Source organism: Prunus persica, chromosome G1 (assembly GCF_000346465.2).
Source record: "Prunus persica cultivar Lovell chromosome G1, Prunus_persica_NCBIv2, whole genome shotgun sequence".
NCBI classification, from domain to species: Eukaryota; Viridiplantae; Streptophyta; class Magnoliopsida; order Rosales; family Rosaceae; genus Prunus; species Prunus persica.
In genome coordinates this window covers 41,063,356-41,082,120 of record NC_034009.1, presented here as the reverse complement: position 1 = coordinate 41,082,120, position 18,765 = coordinate 41,063,356, and the positions used below count along the sequence as shown (strand labels likewise).

Sequence of the window (18,765 nt, the reverse complement as noted above, 5' to 3'; positions counted from 1 at the left end):
GTTGGTAGTACCAGCGTATGGGGAGATTATGTGAAATACAAAGAAATGAAATAAGGTATTGCATATGTGTGGAATTGGGTTTTAAGGGAAGAACTACGTGTGGCTTGATCCCTCAATGAGGGTACATAGGCAGCCTAAGGATATTAGGTGCAGCCGCGGACATAAATGTGATTGTGTTAGGAGGTTAAAACCTCGTATGTTGAAATTGAAAAAGTTAGATGATGTATGTTGAAATTTAGTAGTCATAATTTATATTTGAATTTAACTTTTGCCTTGTTTAAGGCATGAATTGATTTGCTAGCATGCTTGGTAGTTGAGAATTATTGGGAGGCCGAATGCCGTTTTATGTGAATTGCATGAAATTATATTGTGCATGCTGCCCGTTGAGAATATTAAATGTGTTTTTATGCATGTTGAAATTTCAAAAAATGTCCAATTTATAGGGGAGACTCTGCCGAAATTTCGGCAGAAAGTCTCGGTCTTTAGTAAGTAGACCCAGCATAGGAGTGATGTCGGGAATTTCACAGGATTCGTCTCGGGTTTTGAAAAATTCGGGGCGGGTCCTTTCATTGTGTGTGAAGAGTAGTTGTTCCATGGTAGAGAGAGAAGGATGAAGGGGCTGTGAAGAGGGAAATGGGAATGGATTTCAAGGTGGACATGGTTAGTCGGAGCCACCGGTGCCGCACGTGGGATAGGAGAATGTGAGATTTTTTTTAAATACAATTTTTTATATAATTTTCATTTTTAAAATACTTTTGAAAATGGAAAGATTGAAATACCCTTTAAAATGGATGAAAAATTGGATGATGTTAAAGTCAAATAACAAATCATGGATTTTGAAAAATTAAAGTGACATTTCTCTTAAATTTTTCTTTAATGTGACAAATTGAAACTGATGTATTTATGTGACATTTCTACAGAAATCTCATTAAAAAAAAATATATCTCCATTTTCTCTCTCTTTGAATTACCCAAACAAAAATTTACCTTCTATGTTCCTTTTTTCTTTTTCTGAAGCTCGGTTTCTCTCCTCTTTCTCTCTTTTCATCCATTGATTTTTGTTCCTTCTACTTTTGATTTTGATTTTGATTTTTTTTATTTTATGGATAATTCTAAGAGAGAGATTGGCAAAGAGAGAGAAAGATGGATAGAGTTTTTTATTATTTATTATTTACTTTTAATTGTTTTTAAAGATTTATAAATTTTTTTTAATAACTAATGTGTCAGATATACCACAACAAGGACACATTGATGATGAGTGGTGGGCCACAACAAGGACACATCAATGTTTAATGGAGATTCTAACAGTAATATGGACGGAGATATGAAATTAATAATAAAAATAAACGTTATGAATTAGAGTAAGAAGGAAGGAAAAAAAAATTGGATTTCAAAGTTTGAATTTTGAGAAACTTACTAATAGTAAAATGAAATTTACCCCTTATTTTATATATTTTTCAAACAAACTTCAAAAAGTATCACGTCGTGGAGCAAAACAAGACAAATATGGGTTTGATGAGCCCTTGACAGAGTAAAGAAATTGCTATAAATAAAAGAAAACTGTTTCTTACCATATATAGCATTAAATAACACAGAAATAGCATGCCAGATTATAAGTCAGTGGCGATCAGATTATAATTAAAGTGGACCCGCACCCCCAAAAAAGAGAGAAGGTTATATCCAGATGGTCCTTAAAATAAATAAATAAAATCCAGATGGTCCTCCTTTTTGTTTTTCTTCCACAGCCACAGTAGCCTGCACCCAATTAGCACTACGTCAATTAATGGTACATTATTTCTTAACGTTGAAATAGGTATCAAGTTTGAATTCCCAATCAATTAAAAGTGTCCTCGTACAAGAACCTTGCATTTAGTAAGAATGAGTTTGATTTATAATAATCTTTGGATTAATTTATCCTCTAGCCACTAGCCTTGTAGTCCAAACAAACATATATCCTTAACCCCCGGGTTATATTTTTACTTTGATGGGACATTTTACTTGTCCTTGTAATTAAACTCCATGAAAGTTGAAATATAGTGATCATGGGGGCCTCACTCCGAGTGAAAAGTGATCTTCCACTTGTATTATTTTGGGATTTGATTTCAGAAATTTTTGATTTGATGAGAAAGTAAGCGATGGTTAAATTCTAAACACTTAAAATTTCATGTGATTTTCGTGATTAAAGAGGTTGTCTTATATTCTCACAAGAGAGTAGAGAATGTCATATATTTTATAAACATCTGATGTGGGATAAGTGGGTAACTACGTTTATTTGTTTAATTAGTACTTTTGCCTAAACTCCATGTTTGTTACCGTTAATATGAGATTAAGAAAAGAATTAAATTTTGTATTTGATGTGTGTCGTGTTTATGTGTTTGATTAATCATCCTATACTTTTTTTTTCTTGTATAAAAAAAAGAAAAAAAGAACTTGCATTCATGAATTTTAGCTACAAAGGACCACTCACAATGGCCAAAACAATATATAAAAAAGAACAAATGAAAAAGAAAAAACAAAATTTTTTTATTTTTATTTTTTTCTATTGGACACCAATGAAAAAGAACTTCAGATCTTCATGTTAATTTATTGCAAATTCTTTTTTCCTCGAACTCCACATTTGTTTTTCATTTGATATAGGAATGCGACAAGTTTGACGTTGACAATCCAACTATTCAAAATCACAGAAAGGATGCATGCCCTTAACGTTTTGTTTTTCTGAAATGTCATATGAAATAGAAGAAAAACTTATATAATTTGAAAGAGAGGTAACTTTAAAAACAACTCCCCCAAAAAAGCAAATGAAACATAAACGGACACTAAAAAAATTCCTAATAGAGAGAGAAAGCAGTTTATATCCGGAGTTATTCGGATTCTTAATATTCTTTGACTTTTGGTTGATCTATGTCGATATGATCTTCCTTTGACATATCTATCGTCTTTATCATGGATTTGAGTTGGCTTTAAATACGTACCATCTTATTAGCTATACTTTAAGGTGTTGTTGCTTAATCACAGTAGATTTACTATTGATCGGTACTTTAGGGCTATGAAGTGACTAGGTTATATAAATAAATAAAAATCCATTTTTCATAAAAAAAAAAACAAAAAAAACAAAGAAGGTAACTTCTGTTGAGGATAGAAAAGAAGGAAAGAGCGGTAATAAGACATTTCGATGCGGAAAGTCTTCACTGTAGCAAAAGAGGAAGTGGGGTGGACCCCACAACTTGGCGTTGGAATTTCGACGCCTTCACTCATGAGTCTCGAGTGCTCCTTTTCCCAGCTCCTTCGTTGAATAAATAAATTGATTAAATAATCATATTCTGTATCCACGTGCTTAAATTCCCTCCCTCCCTCAGTCGCCGAGGCCCTCTTTATCCCCACGTGCACAAATACCTCCCTCCCCTGGCACTCCCATAACTTCAACTCCCCTCATTTCTCTCCCTCTCTCTCTTTCACACACACATTTTCCATAATCCCATCCCCAAACCCTTATCTCTCCTTCTCTCAAAATGAAACTTAATCAATTCCTAACAAAATTAATTCCCACAAATTCAATATTAATAATCTCCCTGTTCCTCCTCGCTTCTTTAATTTCACAAGCTGAAACGACGCCGTATGATCATGCCCACCCGTTCTTCGACGTGGAAGACTGTTGCCTCAGCTGCAAGCCAACCACCGAAGCCAACAAGAACCGGAGCCTACACGCCCTGACCTCCCCGACGGCGTCATCTCCTGCGTCGTCTCACCGGAGCTGCGAGGTTTGGACGGAGGCTTGCTCGGAAGAGGTGCTGAGCTTCGCGAAGCGGCCGGAGAACGTGGAGTGGCTGAAGACGATCCGGCGGAGGATCCACGAGCATCCGGAGCTGGCGTTCGAGGAGTTCGAGACGAGCCGGTTGGTTCGGGAGGAGCTGGACCGGTTGGACATCGGATACAGGTTTCCTTTGGCCAAGACCGGAATTCGGGCTTGGATCGGAACCGGAGGTCCGCCTTTTGTCGCCGTCAGAGCTGACATGGATGCTCTTCCTATTCAGGTATTTTTTGCTTAGACTTTAAGTTGAGTACAGGTGTCTGCAGTGTACATGACGCATGAACTGTTCTTTCTCTCTCTCTCTCTCTCTTCTTTTTTCTCTTAGAGAACAATTTTATATTGAAAAAACCTTTCTATTTTTCAATTTTTGGAAAGGAATTTGAGACGGTATTCTCTTAGATTGGTTATGAAGGCAATAGATTTGCATTAGAATTTCTAGAATCTGGGAAAGAAGCATTCATTTGAGATGTTAATGGTGAAATTAACCTCCAGTGTTTTGACAAAGAACAAACCTAGAATGTTATAACTTTTTTTTTTCCCTTTTTTATTACTGACACAGAAAATAAAATTTACGAGGTCTAATGAATGTATCGTGTACATTTTTTTCTTTGGTATGCATTCTAGAAACAAGATATATGTACTTGACTTGTACTTGACAGATTATTAGATTCTCGATTCTTAGAAGTACATAAATGTCAGAGAGTATGTGGTTCAGAGATAGAGAGAGAAAATATGGAATTAAAAAGAGATGAAGCACATTTCGACGAGTAATGAATGTAAATTTTTGTGTGTTTCTTTAAAATAAAACTGTCTCAACCTAAGGCATTGAGAAGAAAATTGGCAAAATTTGTTCTAATATGGGGGAGTATTAATAAAAAATTGTAGGAAGCTGTGGAATGGGAGCACAAGAGCAAAGTAGCCGGCAAAATGCATGCTTGTGGGCACGATGCGCATGTGACCATGCTCATTGGTGCTGCCAAGATCTTAAAGAGCCGTGAGCATCTTTTGAAGGTAAATTAGTTTCAAACCAATAATTTCTTTCACCAATTAGTCTAATTTCATGGTTAATTAAAGTTGAAATTATTTTAATTTTATGCATGTGTGCAACTTACCGAGGAACAAAATGGCAGCCCCGTTAAAGATAGATAGATACCTCCGTCCCGAAAAGAAAAGAAAAAAAAACTAGATACCTTTTATTTATTTATTTATTTATAATTAAAAACTTTTATTTATTTAAAGGCCTCTTTACTTGGCGAAACTTTTGGCCAAATGTGGCAGATTTTTGTCTTTTACCTTTACTTTGAGTTATGGCTAGGCTTGCAAAGCGGTAGGGTTGCATTAAAAATTGTGGTCATGAACACGATTCCCGATGCCTCCTTTGAGCTCCATGGTTTTTGTCATTTCCTTCCTCATTCTTCACATGTGCTGATCTTTGAATTGAAACTCCTTGTCTTTTCCTCCATTTATTTTTTATTGCGTAGAGGGAGAATGAAAAATAAATTACAAGCATTTTTCTCTTCCACTGATTACTGTATTTCCTCTCTCATTAAGGGTATTTTCTGTTCTCTTAATTTTTTGTCGTTAAACTTTCATTAAATGATATTATTTTATGGGTTTATAACTCAAACGATTAAGAATAGTTCTCTTTGCACCTGAGGTCCTGTGTTTGTTTGTTATCAATTGCCCCTTGGGAAGTTGAAAGGTGCTCTTAATTGCAGTCCATGATGAAATCATTATAATCTTCTTTCTTCTTTCTTTTTCCTTTTTACTCATGTCGGATTCTTAAGGGTCAAAAACTTTTTTTGAAAGAGTACATATCACATGTCCGTATTGTATGGACATCATTGATTTACAAAGGAGCAGGCAGATAGTTTTAAGATTCCTTGTTGAGTTGGTGTGTCCTTAAAGTAGTTTTTACTTCGATATTTTGGGTAGAACATTGTCACACATATCATGCTTGTCATGTGATGTTTGAACTTTGACATTATGGACAGAGATTTTCTTCCATGCGTATCATGGCTTAACATGTGCACACAACCACCAAGTCCAGGTGAATCGTGAATTCTAGAAGTAGAAAAAATCCGGAAACACTAGGCTAATTAATGATTGAACGGCAACTTGTTAATTTCTCATTAATCGACCCTTAATTATGATGCATAATTAATAAAAAAATGGTTGTATGAAGGTCTGGGAGGAGAGGTGGGGGAGTAAAGAGGAGCAGTAGAGGGATGGAGGCCACGGATAGAATATTAAACCGTTGGTTTTTGTCTTGGAGTGTGGCTGGAGCACGTGGATCAATTAGGGTGTGCCGGTCTGAGTGTGGAATCTTAAATTAACGTTATGAAATGGAATAAGAAAATAAAAATCCTTGTTCCCGTCTGTTGTTGCTGGTCGTGGATCTGGTTAATGATAATGCTTAAACCGATGGCTGGCTGACGGGTCAAATTGTTGGACTAAACTTGTATCCAAACAAATTGCTTCATGGAGAAAAGTATTGTTAATTAGGTATAGGATTGTAGGACCACAAATATACTTGCACACTTCTTGACAAAATTGCTCGTTTGCAATCACAGGGAACAGTAATATTGATATTTCAGCCAGCAGAGGAAGCTGGTAATGGTGCAAAGCGAATGATTGGAGATGGAGCTTTGGAGGACGTGGAGGCCATATTTGCAGCTCATGTATCCCATGAGCACCCTACAGGCATCATTGGGTCACGGTCAGGTGCTTTGCTAGCTGGCTGTGGCTTCTTCAGAGCTGTTATCAGTGGAAAGACCGGCCGCGCCGGAAGCCCACACTCCTCCGTTAACCCTGTTTTAGCGGCAGCCGCGGCCGTCATCAGCCTGCAGGGCATTGTGTCCCGCGAATCCAACCCTTTGGACTCGCAGGTACATTATGCCATTTGATCTCTCTCTCTCTCTCTCTCTCTCTCTCTCTCTCTCTCTCCCCGTACATGTTGCCCATTTGTACTCATCTTTTGACCACTCAGGTTGTGTCTGTTACTGCATTCAATGGAGGTGATGATCTTGGCATGATACCCAACACTGTGGTACTTGGTGGCACTCTCAGGGCTTTCTCCAACACAAGCTTCTACCGACTTCTTCAAAGAATTGAAGAGGTTTGTCATCAAACACCTTCTCTCAGCCATCTATTCTATGTTCTAAGTCCCGACTCGCGCATAAGCGACAAATAAACTGACAAATCTTAACTAACAAATCTTGGACCATTTAACTGACAATTAATCTGGATGATCACAAACAGGTGATTGTGGAGCAGGCAAGCGTTTACAGATGCTCAGCAACAGTGGACTTCTTTAAAAACCAGAGCACCATATATCCCCCGACCGTGAACGATGACAATATGCATGAGCACGTGAGGAAGGTGGCAATGGGTTTGCTGGGTCCAGCCAACTTCAGGGTGGTTCCACCCATGATGGGTGCTGAGGACTTCTCCTTCTACTCAGAGGTCATCCCCGCTGGCTTCTTCTATATAGGGATAAGGAATGAGACCTTGGGCTCCACACACACAGGCCACTCTCCCTATTTTTTCATTGATGAAGACGTTTTGCCAATTGGGGCAGTAACTCATGCCACCATAGCTGAAAGGTACCTCAATGAGCATGGGTGAGATGAGATCACCGACGGGTGGTTTTAGTAAAACCCACGAGCTGCTGTTAATGCAAATATGCAATTGTGGTTGTTTTCAATGGGCACAAAGCATGAAATCCATAAAATGCTTTTAGTGTGCTCTTTAAATTTTGGTCTTAGGGTTTAGGGGGGCTAGTACAGGGTAAGATTTGTCCCTTTTTCTTTGTGTAAAAAGGATCCAGTAGAGCATTTTCTGGTTGTAAGTGGTTAATGTTGTAAGTTGCAAACAATAATTTGATTTTAGATTTCCAAATCTAGGGTCATCATCATCATGATAATGAAGTAATTGTGACACCATTTGTCATGTTCTGTGTCTCATGCATCATCCTAAATCACACCAACTCCACTAACATTTCACAAGCACAAAGTTTCTCCGATGTATGATAATTCAAGTCTCAACACCAATAATTTTCTTAAGAATGATATCAAAAACATTATCCAGTAAGAAAACCTTTTTCTTTTCTCTCTCCTTTTTACAGTCAAGTGTTAAAATATATGTGATTGTCGGCGGTGGGGTCCACATTATACTTTAAGAGTTTGAACATATAGTTTTACTTGAAACATCTTTTCTTATTCAATCACATTCGTTTACAACTCAACTTCGTTGTACTCAAACGTACAAATCAATCTCTAGAAGAAAGCTTCCATGGTTTTCCTGAATCAACAATAATCTAGTTTACAAGCCTCACCTCTTCTCACCGCACAAACTTCTGGCAGCTTGCAGGGCAAAATATGTAAGGATTACATCGGCTCCAGCCCTTCGTAGACACATAAGGGATTCCATCATAACCTTTTCTTCGTCAATCATTTTGAGAACCCCGCCAGCCTTGATCATTGAATACTCACCCGAAACCTGCATTGTGATTTTGCAGACAAGGGCCCAGGAAGTTAAGGTGGCAGGAATGGAGATTCTAGTTAAACAACCAATTACACACTATAGGAAACAATAACATTTGTAACATCCACTAAAACCTTCACCATACTCTTGTCGAGCGTATAGCTTCAAGTAAAATGTGGTTTCAAAGCTTAATATGGGATAAGGAGAGAATAAACTTTCTGTTTTCGAATGAAACAATGAAGTGAGGAGGTCGTTCATGACAAGATTCACCTGATATGCAGCTATTGGTAAGGGAGAGCTATCCCGGAGTAATCTTATGATATCCAAATATGGTAGACCAGGCTTCACCTGTGAACCATTGCATAATTTTAGAACTAGAGTCTCTGCCATTAAGTAAATATGGACAAATATCCAAAGAAAGCAATACTAACCAAGAGGATATCAGCTCCTTCAGACTCGTCTTCACGTGCCTCAATCAGAGCCTCTCTGTAATTTGCTGGGTTCATTTGATAACTTTTGTTTTTCAAGCCAGATTTATATGCCAAGTCAGCACCAGCCGCATTACATAAATGAAATTAGCATAAGGTTTAACTTCGATGAACTACATACGTTTTTTTGTCACCAAAACGTGGATTCGAGTCCAATGCTTCTCGGAATGGACCATAAAATGAACTTGCATACCTGTTTGCAACATAGTAGAGATCAGCATGTTAAAACAGCAAAAAAGACTGAATTATACCACTCCACCACCGCTATCCAACTCACTGAAATTTTTTGTGACGAGTACACTCAATGACAGAAAGAACAGTAAATGCAAGTATAAATCTCAGCAAATGCAGCTTGATAAAGTTTATGTAAGAAATGACCAAAGGTGTGCACCTGGGTAAGGGATCTTAAAGAATATTGAAACAGCAAAAGAAGAAAAAAAAAATTGTAGAGACGATAAAATTACTTTGCCGTATAGGACATGATAGATACATGCTGAAAACCTTCAGCATCAAGAGCAGTTCGAATAGCCCCCACACGACCATCCATCATGTCACTGGGACTGACAACATCTGCTCCAGCTCGGGCCTGATGATAGAAGTAAACACGCCAAACAGTAGGTTACTGATATATTTACATTTCATATGGTTACAATTTTGAAATTACTTAGGACTTAATCTGCCATGATTACCTGGGCAACGGCTTGCTTACATAATTGATGTACTGTCTCATCATTCAGTATAACCCCTACAGCATCAGGAATAAGTATTGGAATTAATAACACAACGTATGTATGAAAGGAAAATAACCTCTTCTAGAAAGAGCATTTCTCATGGCATATTTGCCTTACCATCTTCTCTAACGATACCGTCATGCCCATCAGAGGAGTATGGATCTAAAGCAACATCGGTGTAGATAACCTGATGACCACAACAATATTAACAAAATGAATTTCTTCCATGCACCTATAATGCATAAAGCCAATTTGACTTGAAAGGATAAACAAAGTACATAGACTTACAAGATCAGGGTATTTGTCCTTGAGCAACCTTATTGCCCGAGGCACTAAACCATTATCGTTGTAGGCTTCATCACCTGTTGAATTCTAACAGGCAAAACCAATCCAATTATATTACATCACTCTACAAAATAGTTACTCTACAGAATAGTCGAGCAAAAGCACAAGAGCAAAACCTTCAAAGCATCTGGAACTTTGGGGAAGAGAACAATGCTATTGACACCAACATCTCGAGCCTTTGAAACCTGCTCCACACGAGGCTTACTCAGAAACGGTGATTCCAAAAACCAATGAAAATATCATCTTTAGAAAATGCATGATACTAACATTCACATTAAGCCATCCACTTAGCAAGAAGCTTAAACAGAACAACAAGATAAGTGCTACAGAGATAGAGCTAAGCTACTTCACCTCTTCCACAAGCCCATGTCTCCATCCAAGCCTATAACATCCAGGCATAGCTCCAATAGGCGTGTCTTCTTGACCTGCAGAAATTGCATGCCATGTAAAATTTACTGAGGTCTAAGCATGAACCACATAGTAAAATCACCAGCAAGCACCAACCTTCATGAATAAAAAGTGGGTACACAAAATTCGCAGGTGACAAGCTTGTTTCCTGAAACGCCGACCTCAGAGCAGGCGACCTTCGGTTACGACGAGGTCTGCGATTGATCGGCTGAAATTCAAAACCAAACCCATCAAAACCCACAACCGAAATTTCACATTTTTTCTCAAATATGAAAATATAGAAAAAGGTCTTAAGCTACAAAACGAAACCCATCAAAAACCCAAACCCAAATTCCGAATTTTGAACACGAAAACAGAGAAAAGGTTTTAACTTTTATTAAGCTACTCACAAGCAAAGACACCACTGGAGTTCCCGCTGGGGCGGCGGGTTTAGGCGGCGCCGGAGGCGCATGCGGGGCGTTTCCGGCGACGACGGCGGCCTCGCACTCGGCGTCAGTCAGTCGGGTCTTCCCCATGGGCCCATCGCCGTCGCTGGCTGTTACGGTGAAGAGGCGCTGCGGGCGGGTCTTGATCTGGATCCGACCCGAATTCAGCTTCGGAGGTTTTGCGGGTCTGAGACCGACGTAATCCAGACCCTGGATGGGTCCCACGTTAACAATTGTTGACGCCATACGACCTGGAGAGTGTCTTGTCTGCTTGGTTTGGTTGCTAAGAAGAAAGCACCAGTCTTAAAATGCTGTACAAATTTTTGTTGATAATTCAGACATGAAATTTGAAAATTGAAAATTGAAAATTGAAAATTGAAAATCTTACCTTGGAAGGGAAGAAGTTGGTGAAGCCAATCAGAAGAGGGCTGTAGGAGAGAGCTGGCTAATGACGCTGACAGAGGATCCCCTCATCAATCCATTATCTTCAATCCTATAATTTGAAAGGTAGTTGGACCAGTTCGGTTTTTTAATTTTAGTGCCAGAGGGTGCTTGCATTTGAATGTGGGTCTAGGTGTATAGAGTAGCTGGGTGCAGTGATGAAATCTTTGGGTGCAAATTGAAAGTTATGAGGTCCATATGTTGTTGGGCCTATTGGAACTATACCCCAAATGATTGGGTGGCACATAATGGACACAGCTTCAATTGGTTCAAGGGTGTTCGTCACCATGGAACTTTAGGTGTAGCCGGGTGCAGTGACTAAACTCCGCCTATTGGAATTACATGGGTCCTTAACAGATGTCTAATCAAGTGCTGAGTTATTATTGAACTATTGGATTGAACTCCCTCGTTATAACCTCTCAATATATCTCCTCCTCACGATAGAAGCTCCCATTGGAACTATGAGTACCCAAATGAATGGGTGGCACATAATGGACCCAGCTTCAATTGGTTAGGTTGTTCATCACGTATCTCTCACGACAGCAAACATGTAAAGAGAGAGATAGAGACAAACGTTTTATACAGCACGTTGTCCGGGAGTTCTTTCCAGAAAAAGACTACAAGTGCATCGTCACCCAACTAATTAATCATATGAAATTTGCATGTGACACCTTAATGTTATGTCGATGTGACTTTGACGGTGGCTAATGAAAGATTGAACTAGAAAGATTACAAGGACCTAAACAAATAACTCGAGAAAACTAAGAATGCCGTATCCAAATACCAACTAGCTATTTATTTAGTGATATTACTCACTACTTGAGATTCTTATCTTCTTTAGTTTAGAGTGCACAAAACAAGGTGGTTTGTAAATTATATTTTAGACAGAAACATTTAAAACAAGAAAAACAACATGCAAATGTGTTTTGAAGTGTATTCTTTCTTCACAGCCAGCTTTTTCTATAGCTACCGACGGCGATGGAGCGCATGGTAACTAAAGAGGAATATTGCACATGAGATTTTCATTGAGATGGAGGAGGTGGGGACCACATACCATGGGAAGAAATAACGTAGAAATGAGCATTGAAGAAGTTTTGTCAAACTTTTGCCAAGCGTGAAATCTTTTGTAGGATCATGCGTAACCTGGTAAAGCATATACTTTGTCTACACACAAAAAGAAATCTGATTTGAAATAAAGCCAGTCGCCCACATTCTGCAATAGCTGTTTTTTGTTTTGTTTTTTTTCCTTCTCCCTCTAGAAGCACATTTGATGAATGGCTCAACGACTCGAGCGTGGAAATTGACAATTTTACAACTTAACACATTAATTAATTAACGAAGACAAAGAATTTTTATTTCTTATTATTTTGTGGGTTTGACTGAGAACCAAGACAAGAGTGGACCCAAGTTAAAGTTGTAAGATTATAATTCGCTATATCAATAGAAAAGTAAAAAAATTTGTGGACCCTGAAGCAAGATGTAGTGAAATCTCTTACATGATTTGAGGATGACCTGATTAAGAAAAGCTTGGAAAGGTGGTCAAGAAAGATATTCCAGATTTCTAATGAGAACAGATCCCACATTGCTGCCTCTTAGTCAAAGCAGCTGGAAACACAGTAGAGTGCTTTATAAACAGTGAGTCCACAATCAATCTGGATGACTAATTTTCCAAGGTGTAACAGAAAAAAGATGGCCAACAAACACGCTTTTCTTTTCTTTATATATATATATATATATATATATTTATTTATTTATTTATTTATTGCATTAAAAGATTGTGGGATTTAGGATGGTTAATTTCCAAGATATGTAGGGCTGGATGGCATATTGCTGTTTTTATGGTTTTGTGGAAATTTCAAATGCACAAGTTATTGGGTATTTGATCATGGATTCAAATTTTCAAAAGCACAAACAAAAGGACCTCTGCAATTAGATTTCCTAGATTTTGGATAGATCGTGGAAGTACATTTGTCAATTGATGTCCACTTGCTGGGAAGAAATGGGAGGGGGGTTGGGGGGCTAACATTGACTACTAGTAGTTTCCATGCACTTAGGTTTCTTCTACCATGGGTGTGCAAAGATTAGAGCATTCATCCTAAAACCAATTCATGCAGATTCAAGAAATTATATATTGTAATATAGTTTAGGTTTAGAATTTTCGATGTGAGATAGTGTTTTGAATAGACGAAAGAAAGACATAGTACTAGAGGATGATATTTTCATCGAAAAATTCTTTTGTCCTTCTGTCGTTAGACAGCATGGATTGTCTGACAAAGTAAAAATCTCTGTATTTTGGTGTCATCTGACCCCATACTAATCCTAACCCTACGAGTGGGATGTCGTACATATATGACAGCCACACCCAAAACTCCTCCTTTTCACGCCCAACATAACATGTTCACCACTTTGGTGAACATGCAATGGATCTAGCTACACACATGAATGAGAGTACGCTTTGTGTGTGGGTAAAGACCAGGTCAAGTGGCTGTCTTAATTTGTTCACAAGGGCTAGCTGACTAGCTAGTAACTAAGATATAAGATAAGATTTTGTGGTGTGGTAGAGAATTTCTTGAATTTTTATTTTTTTACTTTTTTATTTTATTTTTTGGAGTGCATTAGCTGAATTGATTCAGTGCTTTTCACTGTGTGAAACGTATGATAAGGGTAACAGATGGAGAGACCAACACTAGGACTTGGCAGACAAGAATGAGGGACCTACAGTCTAGTGTGAAAAAGTTTGAACAATCTGAGAGCATTTAACAGAGAAAAAAGAAAAAGAAAAAAGAAAAAAACTTTCTGCTTTGGACACCCTCGATGGAAACAGATTCGAAATTTGGAAGACAAGGGAAATTTGGACCCCACAAAAGATTATATTTGCAGGCCCACATAAGATCTTCAATATTTTCTCTGTGGACCCCTACCATAAAACTTTCTTTAATTTCATGTCTTGGCCCCCCCCCCCCCCCCCCCCCCCTCTCTCTCTCTCTCTCTCTCTCTCTCTCTCTCTCTCGTTTATTGCTCAAGAAGATTCATAATTCCACTCGATGCCTCTATTTGAGCCTCAGGGAACTAAGCAAAGCTTGAGTTTACATGTCATACCTACCAATTCAAATTGCTAAGTGCATATTTGATATTCTATTTGAATTCAATTTTTTAAAATTTGAGTGATAAAAAAACTTGTATATTGAATATTAATTTTACACATCTTTTTTTCTATATTATCTTTAAATTTGAGTCTTAAGTGTGTTAAAAAAATATAATTTGTTAGATAAAACTGAAGAGAAATGTGAATAATCAAATGGCTAAATAATTACCCTAATTTCTAATTTTATCGGTTTTTTGTATGAATAATTCTTGAAAATAAACTTAAAAACGGAATGATTCTGATTATTAAATTACATCCGAGAAATAAAATATCCTTATTTTACTTAAGAAAAGCATGACCTGGCCATGCTACTATTTGACAAGATAACATTTGTTATTTTATATAGATTAGGCATTATGTATGCCGGCTTGTGACACATACATGCCATGAATCACACATCCTACATTCCTAACCAAAATTAATAGAACAACACTTCCCACGCATTTAATTAAGAAATAGAAAAAGAAAAACCTTCAACCCAAATTTAGCAACAAAGCTAACCACTTCTGTCTTAGTCCGTTTTACACCCAAAATCAACTCCTTTTCATCATCATCATGACGAAATGGGTAAAGAGATCTCCGGATTTTCCTTTGCAATCAAACAAAATCCAAAGAAAGAAAAAAAAAGGAGAGAGAGAGAGAGAGAGAGATAGAAATATGAGTGGTTGTACCAACGCGGTGGAGAGAATCTAGTAGAGATCACAACAAGAGTGATGAGAAAACAACACATGACACAATAAAAACATCTCTCTCTCTCTCTCTCTCTCTCTCTCTCTCTCTCTCTCTCTCTCTCAAACCAGTTTTGCTTTTCTCTTCTCTTCTCATATATACACCCACCTAATTACTCAGTACACCTTACACCTAAAGAATAATCACAGGCCACCTCTCATTCATTTCCCCTCAGGCACGCCTCTCTCTCTCTCTCTCTCTCTCTCTCTCTCTCTCTCTCTCTCTCTCAAGAGAATATAAAAGGTGTACATTTGCATACAAAGAATTAATATACAGGAGCAGCCGAAGAATATTGTGTGTTAACATCAGCCATTGAAATTCAAAAGGGTCAATTTTCATGTCATCAGTAAGCCTGAAAATGGAGTTGATGAAGTCAGATGTTGCAGACTCCGAACCCCAAAAACAGCAGCAGCAACAAGAAGAAGAACAACATTTCCATGTCTTGGCTGTGGATGATAGTCTTTTGGACAGGAAGCTCTTGGAGAGGCTCCTTAGAGGTTCTTCATATCAAGGTATATATATATATATCCTCCCATATAATATCATATGAAGATCCATAGAGATAATCTAATTTTAAATTAAAAAAAGCTTGGATTTAATATCCAACATTGCATGTGAATGTTTCCCTCCCCTTGATTCCTTTTTAGCAACAAAAAAAAACAAATGCCCTTTGTGTATTTTGTTAATTAGTATATTTTTCTTTTTCTTTTTCTTTTTTCTAAATAAAAAGCTGGGTTTCTGTTTAAGTTTTATACTTATAATTATCTGTTTGTATTTTTATTTTTGTGGTAGCAGTGACTTGTGTGGAGTCTGGGGATGAAGCTCTTAAATATCTGGGTTTGGTTGATGACCTAAACCAAAATTCTACAGCTTCCTCTTCATCTACTTCCCCCCACTCATCACAAGTACAAGAGGTGAGAGATTATAATGATTATATAACAAGAGTTTTTATATAAAAATCAATTAATATATATATATATATGTGCATGCAGCAGGCTAGCATTGTCCACAATATTTTCTATATTAAATTAATTAATCAAATACCTCCCTTGATAATAAATGATTTTCGAAATTGCATTGATTTTTATGGATAATATTCATCTTACAACAGGTCCTTACATTTGATTTGCTTAGATTTGATGAAACAACAAATGGCATGTGAATTACATCATGGTTTCTCTGTCATTCTCTCTCTCTCTCTCTCTCTCTCTCTCTCTCTCTCTCTCTCTCTCTCTCTCCTTAAACCTGGATAACATACTAAATTCTCAATATTCAATCAAATGCAGGGATCAAAAGTCATCAATTTGATCATGACAGACTACTGTATGCCCGGGATGAGCGGCTATGATTTGCTGAAACGGGTCAAGGTTAGCCACGACATATAAATATAACCCCACTTGACTTGATAATTAATCACCACACATTCTTTTACTGTTTTGAATTTTTAGTGAGTCTAGAACCCGACTCCAGCATTATAGCATTTGACCAAATATCAACGTGATCCTTACGTAGAACCGTCACGAGCACGACCACCACGAGACACTTTTCTTACAGGGAGACTCCTGCTTTATATTCTTGCAGGGATCTTCTTGGAAAAACGTACCAGTCGTGGTCATGTCATCAGAGAATGTTCCTTCCAGAATCAGCATGTAAGTAGGGAATTAATTCATCTACATACATACTTGTTTCTTCTGCAAAACCCGCAACTTCAACTTCAAAACTGTGAGTGCAGGTGCTTGGAAGGAGGGGCTGAGGAGTTTCTTTTGAAGCCACTTCAGCTATCCGATTTGAAGAAGCTTCAACCTTACCTGCTCAAATCCCTTGAACATCATTCTTGCAACGACAACAACAACAACAACAATGTCGTAGTAAATGAGGTCGGAGGCGTTGACCCCGTTGACCAAATCAAAAGCACTGCTTGTGAGAATACTGTTAAGGGCAACAACAACAACAACAATGTTATTATTAGCAAGAGGAAGGCAGTAGTGGCTGCTCAAACAATATCAGAGAGAAGGCCCAAGATGGAGGGGTTAGCTCTGGTAGTATAAGATTAGTATACAAATATTTTACTGGGGTGATTAATTATTACATATTACCATAATCACATCCTTAATTATATTCATATATGTATGTATGTACCTGTTTGGTGCTATTGGTTTGGTGGTGTCTTTTAGTTGAATAGTATTATCCATTGATCCAATTTTAAGCCAAGGATTAACAGTCTCTCTCTATTTTAGATATGTGGTTTAATTTTAGAAATAAAGAAAGAAAAAAAAAAAGAAAAAGGAAACGTGCTTGTAGTGATTATCATCTCCTTAAAAGGTCGAGTCTCGATTTTAAATCATGTGGTCCTTCAACTCCATAGTTTATGTCCAAAAAGGGATGTAACAAGTTACTATGACGAGAAACTGATTTTTGGTGTTCAAATTGAATAAGGTTTGCATCTTAATATTTTATTACAATTCTATTTTGCATGAAGGATGATCTAGTTTTTGAATAGATAAAGAGTTTTTCTTTCCGTATACAAAAAAGATCCAATTGATGTATGCCTTACAATAATCTTCCACGAATAAAGAAGAAAAACAAAAACAAAGAAAAGAATCAATGAATTTATCAATTATGCCTACATGACCAATAACCTTGCTAATAATACAGAGGATAATATTGAACATCGTCCTTGTCCGAAGGGTTATCAAAAAGGATACTTACGAGAATGAGCACACAAGTGCAAGCAGCCACAAGAGCTACCAAAATAATCCAATTCTCTATCACCTCTCTCTGCCAAGAAAATCCACGCGACTGAACCTTTGTCACAACGGTGTCGTACTGCGGATACAATAGGGTTTGGAAAGCTGGATCGAAGAAGTCCTCAACCCCATGAACAGTGAGCCGTCCGTTGTTGTAGACATCCCATTCAGTGATTTTGACTCGGTTAATAGATGCGCATGATCCACCAGTGCGAGTTGGTAAAGAAGTAACAACAAGAGGATGATCGGGCAGAAGAGTGCGAACGTTGGAACCATGACCAACAAACGCCTCTATTGTGTCTCTGTCGAACTTGAACGGCACAACGTGGTACTTAAGGAGCGTCAATGGAGGCTGTGGATACTTGGAGTTGAAGAAAGCTTGGTCCCGAGGGCAAAAGAGGGTAAAAGTGGTGTTGGTGTGGTTTATGGATTGTATTGCGGGCATGATCACGGACTCAAGAATCATGTCTAGGGTTAGTGACATGGCATGATAGCCCTTGTCAGAGAGTACAGCTGATGGTTTGGGTTGGAGTGTTTGCTCGACAGCTTGACTGGTACCAATAACAAAGAGACTTGAAGAGAGAAGAAGAAGAAGAAAACAGATTGAAAACTTGATGGAAGCCATAGGAGAAGAGAGAGCAAATGCAAAGCTATGTGTAATTGCAAGGGATTTTGGTGTGAATCGAAAGGCCGAGGCTAAGCGCATATATATACTGATAGCCAGTTTCCGAATCCTACCATCTTTCTAATTGGTTTCCAAACCCTACCGTGTTTCTAATTGGTTTCCAAATCTTTCAGGATTCCTTATTATTTTCCAATAAACATTTACCAAAATGTTAGAAATTATTGTAAACCGAATGGGCCAAGTGGGGTTTTTCCCCTTGTTTTGGGCCGAATTACTAGCTGTCTTGGGTAACAAGCAATTAAAATTCATCACTACACCCGAACCGCATAAAACATAATTACGGGAATCTGACTCTCTCAAAATGCAGAAGATTAGAGATAATTAAACTT

The 18,765-nt window shown here is 37.8% G+C and overlaps 3 protein-coding genes across 5 annotated transcripts; 2 read left to right on the top strand and 1 right to left on the bottom strand.

The window, feature by feature from the left end:
- LOC18789041 (IAA-amino acid hydrolase ILR1-like 6) lies at nt 3,368–7,758 on the top strand. The gene is made up of 5 exons (XM_007222789.2): nt 3,368–4,030; nt 4,693–4,818; nt 6,381–6,695; nt 6,797–6,925; nt 7,069–7,758. Exons 1-5 carry the CDS (start codon nt 3,509–3,511, stop codon nt 7,432–7,434), a joined length of 1,458 nt encoding a protein of 485 aa, XP_007222851.2. The 5' UTR covers nt 3,368–3,508; the 3' UTR covers nt 7,435–7,758.
- Nucleotides 7,983–11,512, bottom strand: LOC18793880 (delta-aminolevulinic acid dehydratase, chloroplastic). Of its 2 annotated transcripts, none has more exons than XM_020566274.1 (13): nt 11,078–11,512; nt 10,654–11,000; nt 10,361–10,472; nt 10,208–10,281; nt 9,973–10,041; nt 9,800–9,883; nt 9,629–9,698; nt 9,470–9,525; nt 9,245–9,366; nt 8,902–8,973; nt 8,724–8,805; nt 8,563–8,640; nt 7,983–8,307 (listed from the first exon to the last, which is right to left on the bottom strand). In XM_020566274.1, exons 2-13 carry the CDS (start codon nt 10,933–10,935, stop codon nt 8,140–8,142), a joined length of 1,269 nt encoding a protein of 422 aa, XP_020421863.1. In that variant the 5' UTR covers nt 10,936–11,000; nt 11,078–11,512; the 3' UTR covers nt 7,983–8,139. The 2 variants fall into 2 exon arrangements, with proteins under 2 accessions (XP_020421863.1, XP_020421857.1); XM_020566268.1 differs by having other exon boundaries at nt 10,654–10,972.
- Nucleotides 14,956–17,227, top strand: LOC18788631 (two-component response regulator ORR9). Of its 2 annotated transcripts, none has more exons than XM_020559974.1 (5): nt 14,956–15,516; nt 15,797–15,918; nt 16,291–16,371; nt 16,586–16,653; nt 16,737–17,227. In XM_020559974.1, exons 1-5 carry the CDS (start codon nt 15,342–15,344, stop codon nt 17,050–17,052), a joined length of 762 nt encoding a protein of 253 aa, XP_020415563.1. In that variant the 5' UTR covers nt 14,956–15,341; the 3' UTR covers nt 17,053–17,227. The 2 variants fall into 2 exon arrangements, with proteins under 2 accessions (XP_020415563.1, XP_007227544.1); XM_007227482.2 differs by having other exon boundaries at nt 14,961–15,516; nt 15,800–15,918.

What these genes read in the sequence shown, in the direction of transcription:
- LOC18789041 (XM_007222789.2), top strand. Translation starts at nt 3,509, where the DNA reads ATGAAACTTAATCAATTCCTAACAAAATTAATTCCCACAAATTCAATA. An exon ending in TGGATGCTCTTCCTATTCAG is followed by an intron (nt 4,031 to 4,692) that starts GTATTTTTTGCT and finishes AAAAAATTGTAG; the next exon opens with GAAGCTGTGGAATGGGAGCA. An exon ending in CCAACCCTTTGGACTCGCAG is followed by an intron (nt 6,696 to 6,796) that starts GTACATTATGCC and finishes TTGACCACTCAG; the next exon opens with GTTGTGTCTGTTACTGCATT.
- LOC18793880 (XM_020566274.1), bottom strand. Translation starts at nt 10,935, where the DNA reads ATGGCGTCAACAATTGTTAACGTGGGACCCATCCAGGGTCTGGATTAC. An exon ending in CTCCAGTGGTGTCTTTGCTT is followed by an intron (nt 10,473 to 10,653) that starts GTGAGTAGCTTA and finishes TTTGAATTTCAG; the next exon opens with CCGATCAATCGCAGACCTCG. An exon ending in AGGACAAATACCCTGATCTT is followed by an intron (nt 9,699 to 9,799) that starts GTAAGTCTATGT and finishes TGTGGTCATCAG; the next exon opens with GTTATCTACACCGATGTTGC.
- LOC18788631 (XM_020559974.1), top strand. Translation starts at nt 15,342, where the DNA reads ATGTCATCAGTAAGCCTGAAAATGGAGTTGATGAAGTCAGATGTTGCA. An exon ending in ACTCATCACAAGTACAAGAG is followed by an intron (nt 15,919 to 16,290) that starts GTGAGAGATTAT and finishes AATCAAATGCAG; the next exon opens with GGATCAAAAGTCATCAATTT. An exon ending in ATTTGCTGAAACGGGTCAAG is followed by an intron (nt 16,372 to 16,585) that starts GTTAGCCACGAC and finishes ATATTCTTGCAG; the next exon opens with GGATCTTCTTGGAAAAACGT.